The sequence below is a fragment of the Melospiza melodia genome, chromosome 13 (assembly GCF_035770615.1).
Source record: "Melospiza melodia melodia isolate bMelMel2 chromosome 13, bMelMel2.pri, whole genome shotgun sequence".
NCBI lineage: Eukaryota > Metazoa > Chordata > Aves > Passeriformes > Passerellidae > Melospiza > Melospiza melodia.
The window spans coordinates 2,946,345-2,973,671 of record NC_086206.1 but is presented as its reverse complement, the minus strand read 5'-3'; the positions used below and the strand labels follow the sequence as shown (position 1 = coordinate 2,973,671).

At 44.5% G+C, this 27,327-nt stretch overlaps 1 protein-coding gene across 1 annotated transcript in view; it reads left to right on the top strand.

Moving 5' to 3' along the window:
- The first annotated feature begins 502 nt into the window (after positions 1–502).
- The window catches only part of CMTM4 (CKLF like MARVEL transmembrane domain containing 4), a 35,124-nt gene continuing 8,299 nt past the window's right edge, over positions 503–27,327 (top strand). Inside the window, exons 1-3 of the mRNA XM_063167607.1 lie at positions 503–711; positions 17,627–17,803; positions 26,524–26,622. Of these exons, the coding sequence (XP_063023677.1) occupies positions 526–711; positions 17,627–17,803; positions 26,524–26,622 (462 nt within the window). The 5' untranslated portion in view covers positions 503–525. The remainder of the gene's footprint in view (positions 712–17,626; positions 17,804–26,523; positions 26,623–27,327) is intronic.

The following is a 27,327-nucleotide window of genomic DNA, read 5'->3' as shown; positions in this document are numbered from 1 at the left end:
CCTGCCCGCCCTTTCCGCTCCGCGCAGGGGGAGGAGCGGCTGCGGCACCGCCGCTCGGAGCTGGGCTGCTCTGCCGGGACCGGGACCAGGATCAGGACCGGGATCGGATCGGTACCAGGACCAGAACCGGGATCGGGACCAGCATTAGGATCAGAACCAGGACAGCGGAGCCGGGAGCGCGCCCCCGAGTGGCGGGGCGGGCTGCGGCGCTCAGAGCTGCGCGCCCCCGGCCGGGGCACGGCTCCGCATCGGGACAGGGCAGCTCCGCTCCGCGCACCCTGCACGCTTCTCCGCACCGCACCGGGGCAGCGCTCCGCGCCTCTCCGCACCGCACCGGGGCAGCGCTCCGCGCCTCTCCGCAGGGCAGCGCGGCCCCGCTCCGCGCGATGCTGCCCGGGCGCTCCCCGCACCGCAGCGCCTGAGGCGGGCGCGGGGCGGCCATGCAGCCCTCGCTGCTTTAGCTGAGCGCGGCGCTCGGCCCGGAGCCCGCGGCCACCCCCCGGCGGCACCGGCAGCACCGGCACCATGAGGAACGGCGATGACCTGGAAGGCTTCGACGGCGAGGCGTCCAGCGCCTCCATGATCTCGGCGGCCAGCAGCCCCTACCAGCCCACCACGGAGCCCGTCAGCCAGCGCCGCGGGCTGGGCGGCCTGCGCTGCGACCTGGACTACCTGCGGGGCACCTTGGGCAGGCTGAAGCTGGCCGAGGTGGTGAGTACCGCGGCGGGGAGCCGGGCGGTGTGAGGGGCGGGCCCGGCCGGGCCGTGCGGCGCTGCCGGGGCCGCGGGAGCGCGATCCACCGGGGCCGTGTGCCCAGAGAGCCGCTGCGGGGCCGGCACAGCGCGGCACGGCGGCTCCGTGCCAGCACCGCGCCTTCCGACCCCGCTCCCTGCGGCCCGGGGCCCGGGGCAGGCTCCGCCGTTCCGCCCTGGGAGCTGGGTGCGGAGCTCGCAGAGCCCTCGCTCGCCTGCTTTGCCCTTAGCGGGCCGAAGGTCTCCTAAGTGCACCGAGTAAAAAGAAAGAAACCTTTAAACAAACCCCGAACACCAAACGTGAGGTTTTGTATTGGGAAATTAAGCGTGAGCTGGGTTCGTTCGTGTACTTTGGACACCTGGGCTGGTTCAGTTTGATGGAGCCCGTGCAAGGCTCGGACCACCCCAGCAGTGAAACACGTAATAAACACCGAAGCATTTCAGCAGTTTCTTTGCTGCCAGTGCCTTCATCTGATCTGTTTTCCATTTCACTATGATATTTATGTTTTTCAAATCAACAAATGTGTTTTTCAGGATCTTAGGAAAAGAGGTGCTTTATGCAAATGATAATCACCTTGAAAGAGATTTTAAAGTAATTTCTTACAGGGTGCTGCAAATTCTTGTAACTTAAACAAGTTCTTTGAGAAGTGTGATGCTAGAAACATTTTAATATTTCGTATTTATAACTTTGGCATTTAAAACCACTGCTGGTTAGTACAAGGCAAAACTTGCACATACAGGTTTCATGAAAAACACATTGGAACTATCCTGGCTTCAGCTGCACACAGGTTTATAGAGGACTCTGGTGATGAGTTCATTTTTTATGAATGCCCAGTACAATCCAGGCTTTGGAAGTGTGATTTGTTTCCATCTCATCTCCTCGGCGCAGGGGAGATGTGCTCTGCGAGTGGTAGCAGTGAGCGTGTGAGCCCAGTAGAACACCAGGGACCAGCAGGGTGTGCGGTGTGTGTGTGTTCAGGACTGCAGCCAAGGGATCTGTCATCGCTCTGCAACATCTACCTGTCTTCGAGCTGTTAAAAGCTGTCCATGTGGTGGAAATCCTGGGCTGGTGCTGCCTGATACGCTGAAATAATCCGCCCTCGGGATTTTTGTTTCAGTTCCTACTGCAGATCCTTTCGGCAGCACGCTAATAACCATGGCAAGTCTTGTTAAAAACTTGTCATTAAAATGACTAATTACTGATTGTAACCGAATCCTTTGTTATTAAATCTGACTTGCTTGGAACAAATTCCAAAGATGCTTGGAGTACACCTCGTAAGTTTTTAAGTCATGTAAAGAAAGATGGGGGAAAACCACGCTCTGCTGGGGTTAGAGAGGTTTCCTTGTCCCTGGACCAAGACACAGAGACACTGCTGCTCTCAGTTCGTCCCTGGGGACATTGATACTTGCAGAGCAGTGTTTAGAGAGGAGCTGAGCTGTGCTTTGTGCCAATTTCACAAGAATGATCTGAGCTATTGCACGTGGTTCCCAGGGGTGTATGAATGCAGAGGGGCAGCAGTTAAATAGAAATAAGGTTGGTTAGTGTAGGGTGGAAGGCTGTGCACCACCTCAGCCCGGGTACTTGTACTCAGAAAAACTCCTCATTCATGGTAATGGAAGAGCAGACTTCTGACATTTGCAAACCAATGGAAAACTGAGCAGTGTTGGAAAAGAAAGGAGAGAGAGCACATTCCACTCTGTACTTAGGTTGCTTATTTGCCAAGTATAATTATTGCAATTACAATATTCAATAATGCCTTTACAAAAATACTGTAGGAACCAAAACGTAACAAAGTCTGTGGTGTAGAACTCTATCTCTTAAAAACAAGAAGGAACTCCTGGCACTCAAATAAATATTACAGAAAGGAAAAATGCAAGTATTGGTTAAGATAGAAGTCTCTAAGTGTATTATAGTAAAAAAGAATGTTACAGGAAAGATTACAATGCATGTGCTTCATTTAGCATCAGGATTTATCTTAAAATACATTTGTGATTGACAGGCAAAATATCAGCTCGAGGCAAACATTGCTGCTGCTTGTTCTAATCTTTGGTTGAAGGGCTTCCCACAAACTGCTCTGTGGTGCTGAGGGAAGGAAAACTGCTGCTCTTTGTGACTTGCATGGCCCTGCTTCCAAATGCCCATTTTTGACTGTCAAAAACAGAGGGAACAGGGAAAACCCCACATCACTTAAAATAGGTGTAAGGCTCTGTTAATTTGTTGTAGATTTATCTTTATGGATTCACATAAAGGGGTTGTTGCAAGGGGGTAAACCATGATGACATTGTAGGCATATGGAGTAATGTAAGTGCTGCTAGAGGGGACAATAGTTTTAACTCATTAATATTTCAAGACAGTATGCCCAAAGTGTCCTTTGGAGGGACACCAATGTAACGGGTTATGATGATGTTTCATGTGTGTTATTGTGCAGCTTATTTCTCAGCCTTGTTTTGGTTTTTGCTAAGTTTAGATTTGGTTGCAGACTGGCAAACTACAATTTAGGGGTTCCATCTCCTCTTTATGGGCAGTGGTCAGTAATAGCAGTGAGGGAGCAAGGGAAAGGGCCCATGTGGAACAGCTTAGCGTGGAAACGACTTCCCTGATTCTGACAATGCTATTGCCAGGCAGGTGAGCGTTTCAGAAAGGAAGCCTTTAGCTGTGTCTGTGTATTTCTGTTGCAATAGCTGTGTGTGTGCCAGGATCTGTGAGGGAGCATCCATCCACACTGGGGCTGCAGCCGTGGGCTCCTGCAGCTTGGAGGAGGGTGGGGAGTGTTGGACCGGGTCAGACAAGGAGTGTCAGGGCTCCTGACGCCTGAGGGTGTCCCCAGGCAGGGGGGAAGCGACACACAAAGGGCACGAAGGGAAATAAAGGGGAGAGTACTTAAAGGCAGCTTGCAGCCTTCATGTTTGCTTTGTGCTTTTGGTTTTGTTCTGATGGGACTTTGATCTCGGAAGGGACGTCAGGGACAGCCCAGTGCATTTGTGTGCTAACCAAAGAAATGTTTTTCCTTTGGAGAGGTTGTCTCCATTGACCTCCTGGCATTTAAAAGGAGCAGTACCTTTTCTCATGGAAGGAGTGAGAGGTGGCCGTCCTTGGAGAGCAGAGCAGGAATGTTCTTTAGAGTTTATTCTCGTTTCTTTCTGGCATGAATTTGTTTCTCATGCTTTTGAGGGCTTTAATACTTCCCACAGAGACTGCTGTACGATGATGAAATGGGTATCACTGGAAAACTTTGCTATGGATGTCCTCAAATGATTCGTTTTATTTCAGCACTTTCTCCCCATTCCCTTGAATCTCCTAAGGACAGTCTCTCATGAGTGTGCTTGCTGAAAAGAGATGTTTAGTGTGGGGAGTCAGGAGGGGCCCATTCTGTCATGCCAAGCAGATCAGCTGGTTGGGAGGTACCTCCTCTTTGCTGGAAATACTTTCATTTTAGATGAGACTGTCTGCTTTTTTCCCTGCCTCTTCATTTTAGTTTTCAGCTTTTCCAAATGCATTATTATTATTATTATTTTTCCTTGGTTATTGTAATTCTGCACCTTCAGTTACCTTACTGTCATTAAGGCTGGGCATAGACACATTTCCTACTGAGATTCCCGTGGCTGGTCGTGGCTGCCCTTTGCTGCTCGGTGTTTTTGGGGGTGGGCTGTGCATAGGCTTGAAGGGAAGGAAAACCAGGCAGGATCCTGTTGGAAACCTGGTTGGCTCTCGCTGTAGCCCTGCCGGGTTTGCACAGGCGCCTGATTTAAGGTAACATGCATCACCCTCAGCAGCTGGGTGTGAGGAGCTGTGCCTGGTCAGTTCCCGTGGGCAGCAGATAGGAATGCTCCACCTGGGACCACAGAGCAGCCGGAGCAGAAACCCCTCAGCATGTGCTGGCTGGGAGGGTGGATGGCATTTCTGGTGGCTGGTGATGGCTTCTGTGGCTCAGACAGCCCCAGACATTCTTGTTCCAAATGCTACAGAAATCCATCAGAGATTCCTTTTAAAGAAGATAATATTTCTGCTTGGGAGGTCTCTGAGCTGGAGATGCTGATGAGTGCCCTGGGAAGTCTCACTGCTTTCTTGCTCTTGTCTTCTTGTCTGTAGCATTTGATATTGCCAGGGGAGGCAGCAGTTTGAGCTAAATGAAATCTGCTGGGAATAGCAGTTCAGATGTTCATAGTTTTCAGAATAAAAAGTTCTGTCTTCATTGGTGGAGAGTAGCTGTGCGTTGAAAAAAAGTTGTTTTGTGGCTTGCTGTCATTATACATTTCCAGATTCAGAAATGGGTTGCAGAGGCCAGGACTACAGTGGAGCTCAGGGCTGTCAGGTTCTGTTGAGATGAAGAAAACAAAATTTAAAAGTCAGGAATGCGTGCCTACACGGGTAATAAGACTGTTGAGAATTCTTATTGTTAATTATATTGGAAAATTAAGGTAATAACATTCATGTTCCAAGGAATAAGCTAATTGCTGACTATTGGAATCTGGCTGAAAGCTATTCTGAGGTGTTCATTAATCTCATATTTAGTTACTGCTTTCTTCTTGTGTCTGGAGCCCAGCATCTCAGCTGGAGGGGAGGATTGGATGGAGCCCCCAGCTCCCCCCTGTGTGTGACGTGTCCCATCTGAGGCCTGTGAGACTTGGCTGCTCCTTTGGCCCCGCCGTGCTCTGGGTGTGATTCCTGGTGGGAATGGGTGGCTGGAGCAGGGAGCTGCCACCTGCAGTCAGGGAGCTTCCCTGGCTCAGTGTGAGTGAAGGGAGATGGCTTTGGCACTGCCTGTGCTGGAGTTTGGGTTTCTGTCAGTGGGTGTTAATTCAGCATGTGCTGAGCTTTGGTTTTCGGTGGCGTTTGTAGCTGCTGGTTCAGAAGATGTGGGGTACCACACCTTCCCACGTGGTGATCTCTGGTATTTGCTCTTAGAAAAAGGCTGTTACCTCATATTGACAGGAGCAAATTCGTAATGCACAAATATGCTTAGAAATGGTTTTCAGGTGTCTTCTTCAGTGCCTCTGAAACTCTTGGCTTTTCTTCAAAACGATTTATCTTTAAATGTTGTGGATCTGCATTGGTGTGTGGTGGCATTTTTATCCTAATATTTACTGTGGAAGAATAGTAAGATAATTCTGTTTAGCTTTGCATTTTATTGTTTCTGTGAACAACTAAAGAAATCACTGTGTCTGTCTTCCCACAGAAAGGTGAATGTGTTTTGGTTTCTTTCATGGTGTCTCATAACTACCATCTGGCCATGGCATATCTTCCTGCCAGTAAACTCCAAATTCCTGCTAATTTCCCTCTTAAGATGGTGGATAGTTTTTAAATTCCGATTTCTGAAGAAATTCCTACTATGTCTGTACCAAGTATGCTGTATTTTTTCCCTTCCATAATGAACCAGTGCAATAGTAATAGATGCACTACACTAATGCAGTTCTCATGGTATTAATAATTGGAAAGCTATCTTTACTTCTTGTAATGTTTCTGGTGATATCTTTTGTTGATGAGGCTCCCTAGTGATTTAGTTACCATCTTGAGATAAGAAAGACAAGGACTAGAAATTTAAGAGGTTGTAACATAATCGGTGTTGGAGGAATCTGTTACTTGTGGTGAGAGTTAGTGCATTGTTTTGCAAAATCAACTTGCACACTTTCCAGTAGCCACCATCATTCTGTGCTCAAAGTTGCATTTCATCAAAATCCTTCTTGCTTCAGGACCTTGACAAATAATTTTGTACTGAAATTTTGTATACAAAGAAAACTAAATGCACAGTGAAGAGACATCTTGATGCCTCAGGATTTTAGCTTTTATATTTTTCAAATCCTGTATTGCATTAGTGTTTAAACTCCATATAGAGTGTTCGTTAACTCTCTTCATGTTTTGATCAGACAAAACCATTCCTTTAGGCCTGAAACTCAGGGACACCCTGCAGCCTCAGGCCCTGAAAAGTACAAACAAAAGTGATTTGGAAGGGAGGAAACTGGGGGAATATCACTTCATTACCTGAAGCTGCAATTGGAGGATTAACCCCTGATGTGTGAATGGACCAAACTTTACAATTCTCTGAAAAACTCCATTGTCCATCTTGGGTGTAGCCCCTCCCCTCCCAGAGGCTTTTGACTGCCCAAAATGTGCCTTTTGAAGGTCTTTAATAAAAACCTACTTTTATTCTCTTAGCCTTGTCCAGCCCCTGTTCTAGGCAGCCACTCCAGGGCATCATCTTACCAATGGGTCAGCTGCTGTTGTTCTGTAGTGCTAAAGTCACCACTTACTAGACCTGCAATTAAGAATACATTCTTTTTTTTTTTTTTTTTTTTTTTTTAAAGTCACCTAATTCTCAGATGAATTGAATAGTTGCTTCCAGAACGTGGAAGTGATGTTTAGGTTTCCCTGGAACTTGTGCCATCAACTCCAGGCTATGGGAGGAGGGAAGCAAAAGCTGGACAACATCAACCTGCTGTGGAATAGGTGTGAGAACACCTGGCCATGAGTAGAGAACAGCTGGGTCAGAAATATTGCTGGCAATGGGCAGAGAGGTCCTGGAGCTGGTGTAGCCCTCCCCAGAGTGAGAGGCCACTCACAGCCCACAGAGGGGGCTCGGGTGGGCACAGATCCTCTGATGGTTTAATGTCCCTGTGTGCAGATTGAACTGGGAACTGCAACTCAGAGTGTCACATTCCTGGCTGCGGTGTCTAATGAGCTGTAATTAAGGCTCTGCCGTGTAATGCTTTAACTTGTGGAAGAATATGATGCATTTTCACCCAGACAAGCGTTCCAGCATCCAGTTAAACTTCTGGTAATGTGTAACTTGACATTCAGGTGGTGATGCTTGCATGTCTTTAAATTTCCTTTAGCTCATATCTGCAGTGAGCTGACCTGGCTGGGGATGTTGGCTTCATTCAGGAGAGCCTGAAAGCCCAGCAGGAACAGGAGAAGGAGCAGGAACATGTCCTGTGCTTCTGCTGTGGCTGTCACTGAGGCTCACCCAGGGCATTTCCAAATGCTGCACATCTGCCACTGATACAGCATTGCTCAAAACAGGTCTGGCCCTTTTTTTCCAAATTATTTTATGAATTGACTACAGCCATTTCCATATTAGGAATTTTCTGTACTTTTGTACATTTTTGAACTGGAGTACTTGTGGCAAGAAAGCAACGAGCATGGTTGTGAATATTATTAAATGCTTAAGTTCTCCAAGTCTTTAAAAATCTGTAGTAACTTCTGTCTCAGGAAATTATTTTCATGCTAGAAATGACTTTCGTGCTAGAGACTGATACTGCCACTTGAATGTCGTGAGTAGATTAATTAGCTTAATTAGTTTGATGGCAAGCTCTTCTGAAAGAAACTAATTGTTGCATTTAATGCTTAGAAACTTTTATCTAATGTAGAGGAAACCTTTTGTAAGCAGGGTGATATTTGAAGCAGAGGTGCTGCTGTAATTAGTAACATTTGGAATTGCTGTGGTGCAGCTGTGTCAGTCTGTCCTGCACCCCAGTGTCTGTCTGTCTGTCTGTCCTGCAACCTGTCTGTCCTGCACCCCAGTGTCTGTCTGTCCTGCACCCGTCTGTCTGTCTGTGCTGCCCCCTGTGTCTGTCTGTCTGTCCTGCACCCCAGTGTCTGTCTGTCCTGCACCCCAGTGTCTGTCTGTCCTGCACCCGTCTGTCTGTCTGTCCTGCACCCCTGTGTCTGTCTGTCCTGCACCCCCGTGTCTGTCTGTCCTGCACCCGTCTGTCTGTCTGTCCTGCACCCCTGTGTCTGTCTGTCCTGCACCCCTGTGTCAGTCTGTCCTGCAACCTGTTTGTCCAGCACCCCTGTGTCAGTCCGTCCTGCACCCCAGTGTCTGTCTGTCTGTCCTGCAACCTGTCTGTCCAGCACCCCCTGTGTCTGTCTGTCCTGCACTCCTGTGTCAGTCTGTCCAGCACCCCCTGTGTCTGTCTGTCCTATACCCTGTGTCCGTCTGTCCTGCACCCCCTGTGTCCGTCTGTCCTGCACCCCCTGTGTCCGTCTGTCCTGCACCCCCTGTGTCCGTCTGTCCTGCACCCCCGTGTCTGTCTGTCCTGCCCCCCTGTGTCTGTCAGTCTATGCTGCCCCTGTGTCAGTCTGTCTGTCTGTCTGTCCTGCACCCCCTGTGTCTGTCTGTCCTACACCCCCTGTGTCTGTCAGTCCGTCTGTCTGTCCTGCACCCACTGTGTCAGTCTATGCTGCCCCTGTGTCAGTCAGTCTGTCTGTCCAGCACGTTCCGGTGCGGCTGGCAGGGCTCTGTGTGTCCTGGCCCCCATGTCAGTCTGTGCTGCCCCTGTGTCTGTCTGTCTGTCAGTCTGTCAGTCTGTCTGTCCAGCACGTTCCGGTGCGGCTGGCAGGGCTCTGTGTGTCCTGGCCCCATCTCCTGTGTGAGTGTTCTCCTTCCCCAGGGTGTCCGGGCTCTTTTTGCCTTTTAAGGCATGGCATCCACGGGGGCCGTGGGGTTACAGCCTCGGGAGCCTTGGGATTGCAGGGACATTTTGCACCATTTCCTTTCAGCAAAAACAAACCCAAGGAACTGCAGTGGATTCCCTAGGACTGCTTTAAGTTCTTGACTAAACAGTCAAGATTAAAATTCTCATTAAAATTCCTTTCTTGTCTTAGTATTTGTGGGATGTTTGATGGTTACTCATAGTTGGGATTAAACGGGATTTTAAAGGATACAGAGAGATTCTGATAGTGATGAAACAGAACTTCCACTTTTTAAAATAGCCAAACAGGCTAGTTAAACTAGAGGCTGTGCAGACCCAATACTTGACAAATTTTATAATTATACCTTCTTAAAACTAATAAATTACTTAGTTTATCTATTTGTTTCCATATTTACTGTGTTTTAATATTGTTTTGACTGGACAGGTTTCCAGCACAGGCTGGCCTGTGAACATGGATGGGAGCATGAAGCCAGTTCAGAAGTATTGATTTTTTCTTTTTTAAGAGCTGTACAGAGAATCCTCATGGGTGAGGCAATAGGGATTATTTGTACTTTATTTAAGAATCACACAAGTAGGATGTCAGTGATGTGCTGTATTCCAGCAGTGTGTGTGTGTGTGTGTGTGCAGCCCTGAGACAGGAGCAGGGCAGTTTTATCTGCACATTTTGTTTAAATGGCAAAGCTGTGATAAGCTCTGCGTCCTTACAGCCTGACTCAATGGAAGGTGCCAGAAGTGGATGGAGGGGGCACGGGGCAGGGAGAGGTGGGGGCTGCACTGGAGGGGCCTCCTGAGAGCAGAGGAAACCTTTTGTTAAGCACAGTGATATTTAGAGCAGAGATGCTCTGCACCGAGTGACCCACACGGGTGTTACTGCCAGCTCATGAGTGCTGGTACAAAACTGGGGACTCTGCTGGCTTCAGTGGCACTAACTATTAAATTAGTCTGTGACACTGACAGGGTTTGGCAGGGATTTTTAAGGAAGGTTTTATTTCCCTGCTTTGGTGCCTGAAAGTGAGGCATGCTAACAGAGCAGTTCAGCTGGATTTAGTCTCCATTTTACCTGTAGCCAGTTTTTACTTTGTGTAACTATTGTGGTAAAACCTGCATGAGTAGGACTAAAGCAGCAAATGGGACTAATGGGAAAATATTTTATTCTTCCTTCTGCCCCCACTACTTGCAGCTGGCAGTGGCTGAGGAAGATGCAGATGACTCAGTGCATACAGAATTACATTCACCGTGGCACCAAAGAAATGTATGATGGTTTCTTTGACCTATTTTTGCCTGTCTTGTTGAAGAACACGATATGCAAATGCTGGTCGGATTGTGATAAAATTAGACTTGAAGAAACCTCGCTGGGCAATGCTGCTGTTGAAGAACTTCCCCTGGCTGTTGTGTGAGTGCTTAGTTATGGTTGTTATCAGCACCCGGAGCCCTGTTGTGAGGCTGCAGGGGTTGGTTGGTGTGCAGAGCTCCCCGGGCTGGGGTCCCTCTCTGCCCCGGGGCAGGCAGGGGCACTGAGCAGAATTGGGAGCTGCACCTGCCTTGAGCAGCCTGCCCTGCCTGGCACCAGGAGCATCACTGACAGACCAGCTGTGGGGCTTGGGACCTAGAATGGCTGAAAAATCTGCTTGTAGGTGCTGCCAGAGTGAGCACGAGACAGTGAAGGGGAAAATTGAGCCTCTGGTATCGAAAAACAGGTAAATAAAGAACCATCTACCTCCTTTAGTTTCTCTGTTTGATGACACTCACTGTGGCCATTGGCACAATTCATGTACTGTAAATACAAAATAAACCTTTCCATTTATGAGTTGTTCACTTTGCTGGGTTGTTCAGGAATAAAGTGATTCATGCAGAATATGAATGGGAAAGTTAAAAATGTGAGACTGTGTGTTGAGATTTTGTTAATTATTGTCTTGAAGGACCTGTTGCTTATGAAAATATTTTGATTTGTGCTACACAAGGATTTTAGTTTCTGGGGACTGGAAGCACAGGTTCCTGTGGAGAGGAATTGGTGGGAGAAACCAGTTATGTTTGGCTTTGTTTAAAGCATGGCTCTCCCTATGGTCTTCAAGTGAACCTTCCTGTAGGGTGGGGTTGCTAAAAAACTGTTAATGGGCTTTTGTTTATGGGACAGGTGGCACTACATTCGTTTTTGTCTAATCTGGAAGGTTTATTTGAATCTCATTCAGATTTCAGTGGGGAAATGTCATGTGCCTAAAACAAAAACCTCCGTGCAGTGTGCCTTGGCTTCAGATGCTGTTCAGTGGTTGGTTTGGTCAACAGCTTGTTGGATAAAACCTAAAATGCATCTAAATCAGACTTGCGGGGGGGTTCATTGCTTTTGTTTTCTTAGGAAGAACTATATTTGTTTTATCTGTCAAAACCTGCTGTGTGTTTAATGGTACTTGAGCTGGAATTGGTTTTGCATTTATCTAGCAGATAAGAATGTTTGTTGTATAAGTGTGTCCAAGCAATAACAAAACTCTGTACTAATGCAGTTAGCAGGAAATAAGTCACCACATCATGTCTGTAGCTTTTTTTGTTCTAGATTCTATGATTAAGTTCACTTTAAGAATTGATGCATTTCTGGTTTAGCCAGTTGAGAATTTCTTCTGTTCACTGTAGTTCAATTCATTTTTTTTTAGAATAAGCCTTCATTTTGATGTCACAAATGCTTTGGAAAAACCATCATTCTGTTGTTGATTTTGGGTGTTGATTACCCTCACTCTAAAATATGACCCTTTCTCCTAATACACCACCAAAATGTTTCAGGTCTCAACAATATGTTCGGTATTTAGAATTGGTCCTCTGCCTGCACTGAGAAGGGGAAGTCTGCAGTAGCTGAATCTTAGGGTTATAGAAAACTGCTGGAGGTGGCAGAAGATCAGCTGATTTAGTAAAGATTCCACAAATTTATTGCACTGGAGTTTTTCCACATTACAGCCAAAAGTGAACTGAGAAATAATGAAAACTTTGCAGCACTGTGTACAACACTAGAGGTGCAGTGATGATCTGAAACTCATATTTGCTGCTTTTATTTCTACCATCACCAGCAAAACCAGATCAGAGGTGAATTGGGAGGCCTGGTTGAATTTCTCTGGCTTGGTTTGGTTGTTTGTGCCTTCAGAGCACAATTTAGTTTTAGAGTGCTGAATCACTGGTGGTGCTTAAGCTTCCCTTTCTGGTAAGTGTTGTTTTCCTAAACTTTCTGTCTTGCAGGGAAATTTTAATGCTCCTTTGTGATTTAAGGCCCCTTGAAGCCTCTTACCAGAGTTAATAACACTTTCCATGGAGCCTTGAGGATGCAGAGCAGGAGGGAAATCAGTCATTTTTTGCTTAGGGTGAAAGATGGTTTCCTGCTGGAGGAGCAGGACTGCGTTTGAGCCGTGTGATCCCAAATATTCATATCTGTGCCAGCTGTTTCAGATGTGGGGAATGCATGTGCTTTGCAAGGAATGAGACCCACTTCGTTTCATGCATAAAGTTGGGGCTGCTGGGCCAAGGAAATGAGAACAATAAATCTAGATTTTAATTCCAGAAAGTTCAAAGTCTTCAGATACTTTGAGCGGTGTAAAAGCAATATATTCCTCCCTATTTTGTGCATGTGAATTCTGCTGTACCATTAATTTAAACAGTCTGGATGTAAAAATGTCATGCTAGTGTGACATTCTTTCTAAAATTCTGTGGGTATTTTTCAAGCAGAAAAAATGCTGACCATTTTGTGGTTTTTTGGAAATCATGCGTAATTATGTCATTTAACCACACAATAAGGCTTTCTGTGGTAGTGTTTTAGATAAACAGGAAAACTCATTTTTTACTTTGTTTTCATTGCAGAGCTGTCATTTTTTTATTTTTCGTGCAAAGTTCTTTGATTATTTTCCTCAAAAATATAGCACAACATATTCTGACAGGAAAAAGAAACCATTAGCAACCTCCGAAAAAGTTCTTTTGCAGCGTTGGTACCTGTCACAGCAGGTCTTCTCGATTTTGGGAAAGAGAGTGTTTGATGCCTGATGTGCCTGTGTTGCCAGGAAAGTGATGTAGATATGAGCCATTTACATAGCCCTGGGGCGGATGATTTCTTCATTAAGGGCCCTTCTCCTTTTGCAGGACAGTTGGGATGGATTGCTGTGCTGGTGGAGGCTGGCGTGGCTGACTCCAAGGACGCTGGACCCGGGAGCAGAGGCTCTCTCAGGAATTGGTGGCCCTGAATTGTGGTGGCTCCTGGAGCTGCTCTGGGGGCTCAGTGCAGGAATCGCCCCATTGGCACTTTATTCAGGGCTGAAAGCACAAAATGGGGAGCACATCTCCTGTTTAACCCTTTGCCTGGGGCTTTTTCCTCCTTGTGTGGGCTGTGGTGGTGGCAGAGGGGGATGCAGGGCAGGGATGCTCTGTCGCAGCCCAGCTCTGCAGTGCCCACGCTGGCAGAGCCTCACCTTTCCTCAGCTCACCTGAGCCCAGCTCGTTCCTGCTGAGCTGCCTTGTTCACCACATCCCTACCCCAGAGAAAGGTGTTTTACTGCAGCTGGCCTGGGATAGCTCTGCATGGACCTGAGCATCCAGAATTAGCAGATGTTTCTGTTATGACAAAGTTTTAATGCAATATTCACTGTACTTACTCTAAGAAGAGGGGAAGTGGAAGAGAAACCAAAAGCAACTGCTAAAAAAAGACAAAGGATTTAAAAGAGGGCTATACAAATGTTAGAGTGTTGGAGGAATTAGAGTGGAATAGAGAGCTCTCAAAATACTTGGTGCAGAGAAAAAACAGATGGAAAGGTTTGTTTTGTCCATCAGAGAAAACTTTCTCTCTTGCCTTGGCCCAAGAAAGCTGTAGCTGTGTTATTTGTGGGGGAGAGCAGTAATTCATGTAAGAGGAGATTTCCACCACATTCAACTTCTCATTTTTCCCTGGTAAACCAGCCTTGAAACTTCTGCTTGTGGAAAAACATGTCAAATGTCATCCCCCCCAAACTATGAAAACATGTGTGATTTGAAAGTGGGGGTTGCCTCCTGTGTTGGACACATGTCACGGTGTATGTGTTGGCCAAGACCTGTGCTCTGATACTGTGCTGTTCCCCTGGTTTGGTGGGGTTTTTTGGCCAGCCTTGGAGCTGCAGCTGTGGGATTTTTAAATGATTCCTCTCTCACTGGAGGAGCCCTGGCCCTTGAGAAGCAGCTTTGGTTCGTGTGGCAGCATGTGCACAACACTTTTAAGATCTCTAAGTCACGGGGCTGTGGAATCAACCTTGTGTATTTCACTTTCATTTCTTGTGTTCTGAGCAGTTTTATTGGAAACAAAGTTAGGTTCCTTTCTGGGTGAATGGCAGTGAAAGTGATAGTAAGTGTGTTTTATTGAAGTTTCATATAACTTGTAACTGCAAGCTGGGAGGATGCTTCAGGCAAGTTTCTAAATGTGTAGGAGGACAAGATTATCCTGATGTTTTAAAGAGAATATATTTTGTATTGAGGATTGAGATTTCTATTGTGATTAGGAAAAAGGAAGTTTCTGATGAAGTGATTAATGTGGATTTCGTGTTTTGCCATGGCTTTGCTGTGAGAAAGGAGTGGCAGGAGGGAATGTCTGTGGCACTGGCAGCATGGACAGACTTTGAGAAGGGGAACATAAATTTTTATTGCAAGAAAAATGCTAACAGATCTAGTTGTAATCTATCTGAAGTACCAAAGAGATAGAAATAAACATTTTGTATGGGGCTATTGTCCTTTTCTTGTCTCCCTCCATCAGACAGGGGAGCAGCTGAGGTTTTCTCAGCCTCTCTGGTGAATTTATCAGTGGACTTGGGCTGCACACCCCAGGCTGCTGCTGCTGCTGAACATCCTAAACTGATGGCACATCTTTACTTGCATTTGAAATGCTTTGGGTTGAGTCACACCTAAGTGTACACAGCTAAGGGTTTTTTCTTATAAAAGTGTGTCACAGGTAAATGTATATTATAGTTTCTTAAGGGATAAAATGAAATCTAAATATAGAGTTGCTCTGGAGTTTATTAATTCTGGGCTTGGGAATATGTGAATAACATGGGATTATTTGAGTTCATTGCTCCAAGTGCCTCTTCAGCACATAATTAATTTCTAATGCTGCTTGCAGGAAACTCTTTGGTCTCTTTAGAGCTTTGCAGGCCAGGAAGGGTGTGTTGGCCTTGAAGAAGCAATGCTGCCTGGTGTGGAGAAGAGTCAGTGTCAAAGTTTATCAGCAAAACCAGAATTGGTGCCCTGTGCAGCACCTTATGTGCCAGAGATTTTGGCTCCTTCAGCCTAATGTGGGTGGCATAATTCAGAGTTGTTCATGTTTTCCGAAAATTAACCTAATATTTGGGGCTTGTACTGCAGTATTTCTAGAGAATATTGCAGAACCATACCTTTTAAAAGAAAACAAAAGATTACAAGTGCCATAATACATTAAAAATAGTGTCAAGAAAAACAGAAACTTTATTATATTGGAGAATCTAGAAGTAGAAATTTTGCTGGCTAACATTTAGCATTAATGTGTGATGTTGATCCTTCTTGAAAGAGCAAAGATTGGTTTTTAAAGCTTTTTTAAAAATTGCGTTCAGTGTCATCTTCAGTTTTGAGGCTTGTGTTCGCACAGAAGATGAACTTCATGACATGCTAATACTTTAAAATGAGGCTGTGTCTGGACAGTAATTTTTTGGTATGTGTGTCATTGCTGAAATCATAGCTTGACTTTGATTCTGCTTTGATTCTGACTATTCCATTTCACACATGATCTTTCTTTCTGAGGCTATTCAATGTCAAAGATAAAATCTGAAGTGTTTAATCACTGAGTATCCATTGAGAATTTGTTTGATGTGAATTGGCCTGCTCTGTTAGCTGACAGAAATTAGTGTGGCATCTGCTGTCTTTAATGAACATGTGCTAAGTGAACTGTGAGAGGCTTTCCAACCAAGTGTGAGTTTTTTATTAAAGCAGTTTGGTTGAGTTTTAATCTGGTTTTAAATTTACATTTTCTGCTGTATTCTGAAGTATGTGGCAAATGAGCATGAGGGGTATTGTCCTTTTCTTAGAATTACTGCTCATGTTAGTGGCAAAAATGCTTTCTTGGTTACTTCTTTCAAAATCCTCTTTCTTCATTTTGCAAGTTTTGTTGTGGGAGGCAAAGACAAACCAATGGATGAAGCATAAAGAGTGTTGAAGGAGGTGCATTTGCAAAACACTGACATTGGCAAAGAAGGATTTAGCAGAAATTGTTTTTTATCCTGGCTTCTGTCAATCTTCTAAACTTATGTTTGTGCAACACATTCAGATTGTTGAGTATTTGGCTCTGAGGAAAGAATCTCCCTTAGTTCCTCATCCTCAGATTGAAGTGCTTACTGCAGCCTCCACAGAATTTTGTGGCACAGCAAGAAGAGAATTCTTTCTAAAAAATGTCAGTGGGTGGATGGGGGTGGTTGTCCTGCAAACCAAAGCAAAACATTCTTAAGGCCTTCCTTGCTTGTCCTGGAAAATGCAGAAACCCCAACAAAACAACAAAAAACCCCCAAACCATCCATGCAGTTGCTTCAGGCTGGTGTGAGAGCTGTGTGCCCGTGCTGTCCCATGGGGGTGGCAGCTGTCCCTGCTGCCTGGTACTGGCCTCTGGGGGGATATATTTTAGTTTTGTCCACTGGGCAAACTTTATTTTCAAGTACAGCAAGTGTTAGGGTTTTGTCCCAAATGGTGAATTCAGCTCTTGTTGAAATCAGAGTGCACACGTGTTAATTCATCCTCTGAATTTAGAGTGACCTGTCATTATCCCAGTTCCCTATTTGTGATTGCAGCACCAGGGGATTTTCCTTCATCTCTTAGCTGCTTGTTTTATTGTGCTATAAAGGAATGATAAAATGTGTTTTTATATGAAATACAGTGTACTGATGATGATAAATGTGAAAAAGGCAGGCATTTTTGGAGAGTGGTAGAAATCCTGAATCCGTTCTGTTTTGAATCGATTTAGATCTCAATTGGTAGTGAATTTTAAGTAATAATCTTTATTGACATGTCTTTCAAAATCACACAACATTAATACTCTGTAATTGTGTTTGAGGTTGACAAATGTATTCCATCTTCTCGTTTTGGAATAGTGTATAATGAGTAAAAAATGTAATAAAATGTTTGAGGTGCTGTTTGCATGTTAAGCCAGTGGCCTGCAAGGGTTTCATGCTTTTTTTGGGGTGTCTTAGTCATTTTGATGTTAGAATCCTTGTAAAAGTGCTCAAGTGTTCTTTGTTGAATGGGACAAATCCAGAAAATCATACACTACTTTGCTTTTGTTTTTGCTCCCTGCACAGTGCCCTGTTGTAAACTGAAATCACACATTCCTGAGCGTAAACCGATCGTGTTCCCAATGGAAATGTCAGGAATACTTGTGGCTGCTTTCAAGATGTGCAAATCTATTTATTTTTTTTCTCCCCACTTGTTTTTCTTCGCAGCTTTTGGCGCTGACGGCGTTCATCTGCATAGAGACCATCATGGAATGCTCCCCCTGCGAGGGCCTTTATTTCTTTGAGTTCGTCAGCTGCAGCGCTCTCGTGGTCACCGGCGCTCTCCTGATTTTGTTCAGTCTCAGCCTCCACACAAGAATACCCCAGATCAACTGGAATCTCACTGTAAGTTCCTTTGAATCCTCACTGGGTTAAAAATAGCTGCAAATCTGGTTCAAGTTTGGTCTTTGGGCTTTGCTTTCTCCCGTTGTTTAGTATTGTGTATGAGTGTTCTTTATGCTGGGTAAAGTATACGTTTTACTTACATTTATTTTGAATGCTGTCAGCAGAATGAGCTGTGAAATATGGCAAGTTAAACTGCACTAATAGAACTAAAATCGTGTTCTGGTAGATTGTCTTTGGGAGGACAAACTTCTGCTAATGCCAGCAATTATGCTGTGTGGGTGAAGTGGATAAAAATGCAGCCTGTAGTTATTTAACTTTGACAGATGCTGATTTACAGCAGCATGTTGTTCTCTCTTAACCTGGGGGTTTTTTATATTAGGACAAATTTGCTACATATATTTTCTTACATAGACTAATATAATCATTGGGCAGTAGTGTATAAATTAAGTGCTTTCTGTGAAAATTGGGTGTTTTGTATTGCCTACACACCTAACTATTAAACATTGACTGGCAATGCTTAATCTGTTCTCAGATACAAGGAGTTTTAGGAAGAGAACTGCTGGTGGTGCACATTCCTTTTGTACATGTCTCTATTTTCGTGCTGTATTCTGAGTTAAACTTTCAGACTGGGTTGCATAAACACAGGTCACAAAATCAGCATGTTAAGTCACTAGCAAAAGATCCATCAGCTTCAAGGGCAATATTTATACCAACTTCTTTGGACAGTACAGATACAGTTGTGCCAGTGTTCTGTGTTATAACAGTAATTTTGCAAGTACTGTCAGAGTCCCAGAGGTTTTTAGGCTTCTGTGTGTTTTTTTAAAAAAATTAAAACGTAATTTATTAATGTAGCAGTTTGCTTAGTTTCTCAGCCTAAGTGACTCGGTTAAATTGAGACTGGAATGTGGAATGAGGTGAGCCCTTCTACCCTGGGGCTGCACAGTCAGTTGATGAACCCCTTCTAGGAGTGCTTGGTGGATAGATAAGGTGTTGTGTGCCTGAACTGTCCAGAAATGATCCCTTTGTGGTGGCATCAATTGTGCCTGCATAGCACCTGTTGGGAGATGTTTTGGGGAAGGGGTGGGGTTAAAAATCCAGTCAGTTGTGCTTTGGGGTTTCTTTGTTTTGCTTTATAAAGTGTTTCAGTTTCTGAGCAGTGTCCGCGCTCTGCAGCCTCGGTGGCCCTGGAGCAGTGAGAGCAGGTGGGGATCAGGCAGAGGGCCCTGGGGTCCCTGCAGGGCTTGGCTCAGCTCTCACGGCACACCAGAGGCAGCCGGAGTCTGCCTGGAGCTCCCGAGGCTCCTTCTGTGAGCTGGGCCCTGGGGATGAGGCGCTGCTCCCGTCCTTGCACCGGGGCTCCCCACAAGTGAGGAGGGAGCTGAGCTGGCGGCTTGTTGCACTGATGAGACCATCCTGCTTCCCGGTGTTTCTTACACATTTCAGCAATCTGATTAGATTTTAATTTTTATTTATGATTCTTTGATTTTAACAAACAGTTGGGACTGTTTCTCTGGCAGGAGTGGGAGATTACCTTCAGTATTCAGAGTGTTTGGGACCATTCTGTGATTCTACAGCTGTTTCTGCTCCTGCAAGTACAGAGTGAGGGATCAAAGCTTGCTCATAAAACACCTGTGGGACATTACTTTGGCCAAGTTAGTAAGAAATTTAGGAATGTAGGGTTCTGGCTGACTTTTTTTTCCTTTTGCTTTTTTTGGCATTTTATTTTTTACAATTTAAATGTATGTTCATACATTATTTGCCTCTTTCAATATTTATTACTTCCCTGTGTTTTGGTGGTTATTTTTATACTTTTGCAGCCTCTGTATATGACAGAGTTACTACAGGAGTTGCTTTCTGAACAACAGTCCTTCACATCCCTGAGTGCCTTAGGAGAAAGTCACCCCTGCTTATGTATAAATTCATCAAGATACATGCTTTTAAAAATATATATGACTTTATAATGCATATTTCCCTTATGGAAAGTCTCAAGCATTGCTTTTAGAAGCTGTGTGAGAAGAAGAGGCTGTTGCAGTGCTTGAAGGAATTCAACTGACTTAAATTTAGGAAAAAATCCTTCTTTAAAAATAACAATTCTTCCTAGGAACCATTGCAAACATTTGCTTTTAAATGATCCTGTGTATTAGAAAGTACCTGGCCATCATCTGCTATTGTCCAACACAGGATTTTTTCCTTTAAAAGTTTATTAAAATTAGAATTCTTTCCAATGTGTTGTGGATATTGGCAGATGTCCCTTGTCCCTGGCTAGAATGAAATGTGGATGAGTATGGACTAGGATCTAACAGATATGCAAAGGTGCTAAATTTTTAAAAAATGTATCTTTCTAGCCATTTGGGGAAAAGATATTTGTTTAAATACTAATTAGAGACTTGCCAGTCATTTTCATATTTTCCTGAGGTGAACATGCAAGAAACAGGGAGCAGGTGAGGGCAGAGAAGAGCCTTGTCTGGGTGTGTTGGAGAGGGGCTGGTTTGTTCCTGCAAGATGAAAGAACAGCCCCTTGTCTGTGTTGTGCAGCACTATCAATAATATGCAAAAATGCCAAAGCTGGGGAACCTGTCAGTGGAAATTTCCATTTCCTTTGTGCCTCAGAGCTCAGAGGGAGCCCATTCTGCAGGGAGACAGGAGTGGCCCAGGGGAATGGGGAGCACAGCAGCTCCTGCTCCACCAGGGCAGGGCAGGGTTGCTTTCAGAGAGAGCTAATGGATTCTGCTGTATTTAGTCTTTGCCTAAATTATCTTTTTCTTTTTTCTAAAATTCATGATTTGCATCTCATGTGATGTACAGGGAGACCTGAGGGTCTGGTATCCAAAGGGTGAGTGTGAGCTGGCAGCCTGCAGGAGCAGGAAAGGTGCTGGAGTCCTGGGGCTGGGCTGGGATCCTGCACTGGGACTGGGCTGGGATTCCTGCCCTGGGATCTGCTCCTGGGGCTGGGATCCTGCCCTGGGATCTGCTCCTGGGGCTGGGATCCTGCACTGGGATCTGCTCCTGGGGCTGGGATTCCTGCACTGGGATCTGCTCCTGGGGCTGGGATCCTGCCCTGGGATCCTGCCCTGGGCTGTGACTGGGTCTGGGATCCTCTCTCCTGCTCAGGGAGACACCTCAGTGGTGCCAGGGAGCTGGGAACACTGGAATTTGGCAGTGTCCCTTGGATGGAAGTTTGTGTGACAAGGGAAACCTGATTACCTGAGTACCAATGTAAATCATTGCATGATCAGTCTGTAGAATGAGCTGTTTGTCAGTGTATAGGGGAAAAAAAATCTTCCAAGACATTTTGACCATTGATTTTTTGCTTTAAATTATTTTCTTGGAGCACTCACTGGAGTTATGGAGTGTATTTTGGGAGTCCAGTTGTGGCTGCAGTTTTCCAGCTCAGAAGTGAGGCCCAGAGCTGAGCACAGCACAAAATCAGAGTTCCACTGGACTCAGCCCCAGGGAGCAAACAGGGACCCAGGTGTGTGTTAGAGCACACAGGGCAGCTGGGGAGTTCTGTGCTGCCTGAACACTGATTTCATCATCTCTGCAGAGCTGCTTCTTTTCTGCTTTTGCAGCAGTGAAACCTTCTGTAGCACAGCAGCTGACACTGGAAGGAGTCGGCAGAAAATTTCATGTGACAAAACTGAGTGACAAAACTGTCCTGTGCTGCTTTGCCTTGCACAGTATAATTACAAAGCTATAGCTCAAAGTCCTTCACAGGACAATCTTGATTTTTATTTATATTTTTAATTTATTTTTTCCCCTTTTGTTTTGAAAAAACCATTTTGCTTTCCTTAGCTGTTGAATGAAAAATTAAGTCAGTCATCCTTGACCTTTAGATTTACTTCTTTCAAAATAGCAGTACCTGTTAAGGATAAAAGTGAACATTTTATGTGTTTAACAACAATTGTAAGAATTAATTTTCTCTTGGCTCTTCATGGACTGTTCTGGTTTGGTGCAAGGTGTAAATGTTACTCTGTAATAAATGCAGCCTCGAGTTTTAAATACAAGAAACATTATATATTTTGGTAGTTATTGCAGGTGTGGTCTGTTGCTTTGTGACAGTAACTTTCTGAAATTTATATTCATGGGCTCTTCTATTGGGGAAGCAGTGCTTATGTGTATCTTGTGTTTACCTAGGTAACTGTAAATATACGAGGGAAAAAAGAGATGGCAATTAATGCTCATAGGGTTTATTTGGTTCTTTCTACCTAGCACTTATTTTTGCTTGATGAACCATGTCTCCATTTTTAATTGTACTGCAAAATACTCAAACAGTGTTTAATAACAGAACAAAATTCTGGGAGTTTGACCAGAGGTGCTTGGTTTAGAGGACTGACTGGTGTGTTTGTAACCTTCAACTTGACACCTTCATATAGAAGCAAGGGAAGATGTTCCCAAACCTTGCAAATAAAGTACTGGTTGGAGGAAAAATTAAGGTCATTGTAAAAAAAAAATTTAAAAAATAATAATTAAAAAATATTAATAACCACACCCTCCCTCCCTTTAGTTTTGTTTAGGTTTGCTGGTTTCCCCTACCAGCAAACCTAAACAAAACTAAAAGGAAATGTTACTTTGAGCTCTGTCTTCTATGGAAGATAAATCAGGTGTCTGATTGTGGCACTGACTTCTGTCAGGTTGGTGAAATGTGCAGGCTTTGCTTCCAGAGTACATCAGTTTAGCCACTTGAATCTCCATCAAGATGTAAACTTTTGGATTTCAGAAAGCAAATGACAAGAGCAGGCACCAGTGTAAAGGTGGTATCTCTGTTTACACGAGTTTCAGCTGCAATGTGGCACAGTTTGCCTTTTAAACAGTACCTGGGCACTTGTGCAGGGTGATGTACAGGACAGAAAGGCAGGAGTTTTGATTGAATGATTCCTAAAAGCTTTGTGTGAGGCTGTGGGGAGCTGTGGGTGAGGATGTGTGGGTGCTGCGTCAGAGGCAGCTCTGGTGATGTCCCAGCCTGGAAGGAAGATCTCAGCAGTGCCCTGGTGCCAGTGGCCCCTCTGTTACCAGAGCTCTCACTGGTAGCACCAGTTCAGCTTTTCCATCCTCTGTAACCCAGGAGCTGAACCTGCCTGGACCCTCAGAAACCAGAGTGTGGGATGGTTACAGGATCATGGAATGGGGCTTTCAGCATTCTTCTGTTCTCTTCACACCAGAACAAAAGCGTTGCCCTCTTGTAGCATAAAATATTTTTCTTGGCATAAGCCCATCTTCATCCATGAGTTACAACATCTCCTCTGCCTTGTCCTGCCCTGAGTGGGACAGAGAGCAAATCCATGGCCTTGGAAACTCTCAGCTGGACTGGCAGGACCACTGGGACTGAGCAGAATCCTTGCAAATAAACTAGCAAGTGACCAGGAGTCATTTGTTCACTTGAATTATTTTGGAAAGGAGAAAGGAAGCAGCAGCAGCCTGGAGTGGGTTTGATTCAGCTCAGGGATTTGATTCTGTTGTGGATGGCAGCTCTGCACAGGATTTTATGGCACAGCATTCTGTCTCATGAGGTTGCTGTAATTTCAGCAGAAATTCTTCTACCTCTGTGATGTGGTTTTACTTTGTCTATAAATATAATAGCAAGAGCTTCAGCTCCATCATGGACAGATTTGAAGCAGCTCATCTTTTTCCAATTAGTTTATTCTTCCTATTGTCACGATTATTCATTTTCTCTTACGTGGAAAAAACTTGCAGTATTTTAGGGAGTGTCCTCTGCTTCTTGCTGTAGTTTGTTTTCTTTTATTTCTCCTCTTACTTTGCCCAAAACTACTGAGGTTTTTTTTGCTTTTCTTATCTTTCTGCTCTAAGTAGTAGCTCCCGTATTTTGGATTAAGGAGTCCATTGCTGTTTCCATCTGTGATGTTACCATTACATGTGTATGTGACAGCGTCACTGCTGTCATTGCTCCTAACGCTCCAAAGTCTACTCTGAGGGTAGAAAATAATTTTCATTTTACCTTTTTTCAAAACCCAGCCTCATTATATGAATGTGAATCAGTTGTAATTGCATTAGAAGGGTTTGACCTAAATGGGGAAAATGGAGTTGCAAAGATTAATAAATTGGAGCTTCAAGATAGAATCACTTGTTTAGATTTAAATTGTTGAATTCTCTGTGTCGAATTTGATATTCTTTGTAAAAATTAAACTAGAATAAAATGCCAGTGATGATGACAAGTTGCTGCTGTACTTACATCAAAGTCCATTAGAAAAGGCATCATAAATTTAATTTCAGCAGGATTTTATATTTTGCAGGTCCATTTGCAGCATGGAGCTAGGTGATCAATGTGCCATGTTGGCCCTCTTGCTTACACTGAGCTCCTTTGGAAAGGTCCCCAGGGTGACAATTCTGAACCTCAGAGGTCAGCAGGATTAATTAATGAGTTCATCTGACCCCAGAAATCACAGACCATCATGTGCCATCCATGTAGTCTTTAATTATGGTGCTAAGGAAGCACAGAATGTGTGTGTGTCTGAAAAAGCATAACCTGGGTTATATGAAGTGAAAGGGTAGAATATTAAATACTTTTAATATTTGGCTGTTTGTTCTGATGCTTAGGTCTCCTGCATTTAAAATTAGCTTCATTTTGAACACGACTTCTGCCTTAACTTGGCAGCTGTTGGTTTTGTTTTGCTGTCAGTTTTGCTGGCTGTCTGATGTTAAGCTTTTAAAACAACCAGTGTTTTTAATTGTTTGAGCACTGGAGTCTTCGTGCACACAGCTCAATCTTTTTAATATTCAAAGCAGTTTAGGTTCTTTTGATTCATACTGTGAGAAATTTTCTCCTCCTTTCAATAACTTCTGAGGCTCTTCTCTGTATCCTGTCCAATTTTTCAACATTCTTTTAAAAATGTGGATACTGGAACAGGGTGCAGTGTCCCTGGCAAAGATAAGATTACCACCTGTCATGTCCATAAGTCCAAAGGAGTGCAAAGTGATTTTTGTCCCTGTTTTTGGTCATGGCAGCACCTCTTGAGATGCCTGCCTGCAGTAATTACCAAGTTCTTCTGAATTATTTCTTCTGGGATTTGTCTCTGTTCTGCAGGTCCTTCCTGTAGGTGCCAGATGTACTCTGGTAGTAAAATACACAACTTGACCTTGAGTTGAATTAATTTCTGGTTTTTTAATTATCCAGGGGCTGCCCTCTCCTCAGTATGTAGTTTCCCCATTCTTGGTGGCACACATATATTTACACTGGACTTGCTGGAAGTGCTGCAGTGGGTCTGTTGCAGGTACAGTGAGAGTTCCCCTCCAGTGGGAAAAGGTTCCTCAAAATAGATTGTGTTCTGTGAGTAGCACAGTGCCAGAACCTTCTGCAGTGCCTGTCTGCAGCATTCTGTGCTGGTGGCTGGGACAGGAGATGTTTGGGGCAGGCTGGACAGCGCTGTTCCCTCCAAAACCTCCTTGTGCTGTGGAACTGGAGCACAGCTGGGGACTCACACCCACAGCAGTCACTTTAGAATTACATCTTAAATCTTCTGAGCCTGGCTTCTCACTGCACTTCACAAGATGCCCTTTGGGAAAATAATAAAATAATTATTAAAAAAATGGAAAAAGTGAAGGAGCTGTAACAGGAAGTGAGCCTGCCTTGCATGTGGGAGAAGAGAGTCAAATAGAACAAATTGTCATTAAATTCTGATTGTTGTGATTGCTTTTATATGGTGGGAGTTGTCATATTCACTGTGGTTTTGTGTTGGTGTTTTTTTTTTTTTTTTTTTTTTTGGGGTTTGTGTGGGTTTTTTTGGGTTTTTTCTTTACCTCAAGGCTGTAAGTAGCACAGCAATCTTGAACTGAAGGTTTTCTGTCAATCCCTTCTGTCTGTGGTAGTATTCACTTCTCACAGATTTGATGTTTGTGCTGAATTGTCCTTTCCTGATCCCTGCACCCTTGTCTCACCTGTTCCTTCATGATGGCTTTGTTTTTGGGAATGGTGTTCCCCAGTTCAGTGGGAGCATGCAGACAGTGCAGGGTCCACACACATCAGATGTGAAAGGTGTCCTGATAACACACTGAGCACCTTGTCCTGAACAAATCTAGACTTTGTTTCTTCTCTTATTTACACCTTTGGGTATTTTTTCCCTCGAGTCTGATCAGTCAGTCTTGTATTGATGTAATCACTCTTGTGCAAACACCTGCCATTCAGAATGCTTCCTTTGGTTCCAGTGACATGTTCATGACCCTGTTTGAGGTGAGGCAGGGCAGCATCACCATCTGAACACCAGTGACAGGAATTGTGTGGAGCAAGTTGTTTTCCTTTGCTTGGAGCAAAGCAGTTTTCCCTGAGCATGATGCAGTGTGTGTGTTCTAAAATGTCTGTGTGAAATACCAGTTTTATGCAATAAATAGGTGAAAACCTCTGTTCTTACCCTGCTGGCAGCTGTTACTCCCAGCAGGTGCAGTTTTGTTGGGTGCAGGAGGGGTGGGAAGGCTCCTGGCAGGTGTGTGGGCTGTGCTGGGTGTGAGCAGCGCACCCAGGCTGGCTCAGCCCCGCCGGGCAGGGTGAGCCCTGTGCTGCCAGCCCCGAGGGCATGTGCCAGGGCTGCAGGGTGCTCGGTGCCCTGGCACTGCAGCTCCACTCCTGCTGCTCCTGTGGCACAGCCTCTGCCTCCCTGGGACACCTGGGCCACCAGAGGATTGCCGCACTTCTTGTTCCAGCCTTCTGTGTCATCGCTTCTGATAAAGCAAACAATCATCATTTAATAATGCTGCTGAATTTATTTTTTTAGGATCTGGTCAACACTGGACTCAGCACTTTCTTCTTTTTCATTGCCTCTGTAGTACTGGCTGCTTTAAACCATAAAAGTGGAGCAGAAATTGCTGCTGTGGTAAGAATTTCAACTTGTTTCTATCTGACTCTTACCTTGTATTAAAATTAACTTTTACTCATTGATTGAATACACCTGTTGCCTTTGCCATCACAATTTGCTTCTACTTTTACAATTTGCTGTGCGATAGTTCTTATTTTAAGAATCCTTGGAGCTTAGTCTGAAGGCCTGAGGCAAGAAGAGCAGAAAAAAGACTTGCAGAGAACACTTTACAGCTGAACTCACCTTTCTCTTTGGTGCCTTTTCTTTGGTGCTCTATGTTGCGAGCCTATGGAAACGATAGAGCCAAAAAGTAAGAAGTTGAAGCTGCTTATGCATAATTTGCTTTGTTCTTGCTCAGTACAGATGATTTTTTGTTCTTGGAGTGAGTGTAGCAGCGCTTCAGGGTTTTAAATCTACAATGGTTGGTTGAAACAAGTTACTTTTGTGTGTGAGTTGGCGACCCCTTATTATTGTTTTTTTTCTTTTTAACCTGGTTTTTAAAATCACACGAGTTCTGCAGAAGCATCGAGGCTGATGCTCTAGACTTGTCACTGTCAAGGAATGAATGAGCTTTTGGATAAAGAGCTGGTTTCTTTACAAGGGAGTTCTTTACCTTGAGCTGCACTGCAGGATTTAATTCTCATGTTGGTAGTCAGAGAACTCTGTTTTCTGGGATCATTGATCTCAGCTGCTTTTGCAGATTCTGTAGTTTATTGAGAAGAA